We start from the raw sequence: 3,128 nt of genomic DNA on the forward strand, positions 1-3,128 counted from the left end.
GCACATGGTCTCACTTAACGGAAATATGGATGAAATATATGAAAAACTAACGGTAGGGGGCAAATTGGCTAAAAAAATTAGTTTGAGTCCTTAATTTTCCAATGGAAAAGTTTCAGGGGGGAAATCGAAAGTGAGGTGAAAGTTCAGGGGGTAAACCGACAGTTTACTCCATTGATTTATGATAATATGGACAAAATAGTATAACAAGGCAACATTCTTGTCGTTTTACATGTAATTACCAAAAAAGACAAACGACAACTAATGCTGAACAGATATGGTTCACGTGACAGCTCACGTGATCTCCCATTCATCTTCACCAGACTAATTAAACAATTTAAAGTATAAACCCCAATATAATAGTCTAATAAGCTGCAAACTTTTATTAATATCATCTCACTACTAACAAGAACGAGTATATCTGCAAATATGTCCCAGACGATATGAACACCAAATCAAATAACAGCTAAAGATATCTTTACCCACATATAAAGAACTAGAAAATCGGAAATACACAAACGATTAATCGGACAACAGATCCGTTGGTCGATGACCGGTATTTTAATCTCAAGGCCACATAACTTGGGGTACAAAATAAAAACACAATACAATTCATCATCCCATTTATGCAGCAACCTGACCAAAGAGCTTTCTGCGGATCTGTGATAACAAGAATTAGAAGCTCAGTTAATAGCGGCCTCAGGCGAATATCACAGTATGATTATAAGGTTAAATACATAAACATAAAAACGAAACCAATACTTTGCAAGGAAAATACCTCTGGAAGTTTTTTACGGAATACAACATCCAATCGTGCATCAAGCGTGTTCTCACACACAATCTTCCCATCTCGAGAAGCCAGGACTACACCTCCAGAACTGAACAACCAAAAAACTATTATCAACAAGTTCGATCATTCACTTTCTCTAAGTAAAGAAGAGAACTGTTTGATAAGCTAAACATTAGCAAGGCAGACTAAATCCGGCAACTAGAAAGCCATAGAGTACAAAACTCATGGATTTCCAAACTGGATGATGTTAGGTTTAATTATAAAACTACGGGAACATACCAGGAAGAAACATGGGGATTATGATGGGTAGGAGCAGGTGGAAGAAAGACAGTAGTGTCCACTATAATCTCTGGTGAATGAACTTTTGCTTTGCCTGCATATTCCTCTCCCGCTGATTCCAGTACAGCCTCCACCAGATGTAGGTCATCTTTCCGACAACGCAACAAAACCGCAGGCTCTTTCAGCCTGAGCAAACTCTGCAACACAAAATCATTATTTTCAGTAAACAATTGGTAATAATTCATTTATCCATGAAAGTATGGATAAAGTTCAAGTCAACTAGAAAGTAGAGACCATTCAGGAGCTCAGTAATTGAATTCACTAATTTGTTATAGCAATCTGTTCTTGATGAAGGATATGAAATCATGACCCCGAATAATACATTAAATTCAAGCCATTTCCACTAGAAGATAGTTATGTAGGTTCACATAAAAACCCGGGAGGCAAGTTAACCTTGTCAACTACATAAGAAGTATAACAAACCTGAACGATGAGATCTTTAAGAAGCTTTTTGTACGCATGGTGATCTTGGCTCACATTCAGAAGCTCGTTGGATGCTGCCTCCTTCATGGAGTTAACCACGTCATCCTGAGCCTGAAGAACTTTAATACGAGAAGCATTGAGCTGCATCGAGTATTCACTGCAACAACCCATGAAAGACACAGTTACTTACCCACATATGTGGCATTTTTGCAGAGCCAAGGGACACAAAAACAAAAGGAAAGCCTTCCCAAAAACCCAAATTGAACCCGTCAAAAACAGAACTTGTTTTGTTTACGATAAGATTTGAACCTTGTTCTACCCCATCCCCCAACTAGTTCAATACCCTTTGAGCTAAAGCTATGACTTCATAAGTCTGGTTTTTCAAAATCCTAATACAACAAGGACACAATTTTCAAGATCATCAAAATTCAGCAATCATTTCATACACATCCAACTCCTGACAATAAGATCTATCAGAATAATCAACTCATTTTCAAGCTTCAACCTAATTTCTAACCAAATCCCTCGATTTTCATCAAAATCCATAAAATCGACGGAAGAAACCATCTTCGCCACTTCCCAACTATCGAATTCACTACCGCATTCCACATGTTAACTACTTCCAAAGCCGAATTCAACCTAACAGTAACTAACATTCAAAACCAAACAGCAGAAAGCGCATTCGTTTCACCAATAAAAACATTAAACAATGAGATAAATTTACCAATTGAGATAATATGCACAGAATTAGAAAGATTCAAGTAATCATACATCTTCTTTCGGACGTCGACTTGCTTCTCCTTCTTCTCATACTCTTGCCTGATCTTCTTCTTCTCCGCCTCGACGAGCTGCAACTTCTCAATGTTGAATTCCTACAGAAGCCCCCAAATAAACAATCGAATTACGCATATACACACAGAAATTGACTGCCAATGAATTGGATCGAGATTAAGATCGAATTCAGGGTTGCAGAAAGGTAAGAAATTGGGGGAAAATGCGGAAATTGTAGGATGATTGGGAGACGTACTTCCTCAGCAGATACGGAGATCTCGTTGGCCTTCTCCTCAGCTTCTTGGCGGATGAACCTCACCATCTGCTGGATCTGCTTGGAGACATCTGCGTCGTTCATCTTCGCTGATCGATGAATCGAATCGGAGAAGATCGACGGCTCTCTTCGCGCGCAGAGCAAAGTGACAGTGAGGGATTCCGCGGTCGTAAATCGGAGATGACAGAAACTGCAAGGCTGAGAGTAACCGGTTTTATACACGCATCATCAATCAATCAGAGTATACTGTGTGAATTTCTTTCTTTATTATTATTATTATTATTATTTTAATTTTGGTTTTTCTACATTGTTTTATCCTTTTATTTTGGAAATTATTATTAGCACTTCAAAAATCTCATTTAGCACTCCAAATTTTTCATAATTAGAAAGAAAAATACATTTATGAGGAGAAGAATGAGATTTTTGGAATGCTAATAACAATTCCCTTTATTTTTACTTTTTACCATTTTTTTTCTAGCAAAACTAATGAACTTTGAGTTTTAAAAATAAGAACAAAATAAAGGGTAAAGTAAA

General features: G+C 37.3%; 1 protein-coding gene across 1 annotated transcript; it reads right to left on the bottom strand.

The window, feature by feature from the left end:
* Positions 1-354: 354 nt before the first annotated feature.
* Positions 355-2,889, bottom strand: LOC114821016 (V-type proton ATPase subunit E-like). The gene is made up of 6 exons (XM_029092640.2): positions 2,577-2,889; positions 2,321-2,421; positions 1,550-1,706; positions 1,067-1,263; positions 776-875; positions 355-657 (listed from the first exon to the last, which is right to left on the bottom strand). The coding sequence occupies exons 1-6, from the start codon at positions 2,676-2,678 to the stop codon at positions 622-624; spliced, it is 693 nt and encodes a 230-aa protein (XP_028948473.1). The 5' UTR covers positions 2,679-2,889; the 3' UTR covers positions 355-621.
* Between the last annotated feature and the right edge of the window lie 239 nt (positions 2,890-3,128).

The sequence above is a fragment of the Malus domestica genome, chromosome 14, assembly GCF_042453785.1.
Source record: "Malus domestica chromosome 14, GDT2T_hap1".
Taxonomy (NCBI): Eukaryota; Viridiplantae; Streptophyta; class Magnoliopsida; order Rosales; family Rosaceae; genus Malus; species Malus domestica.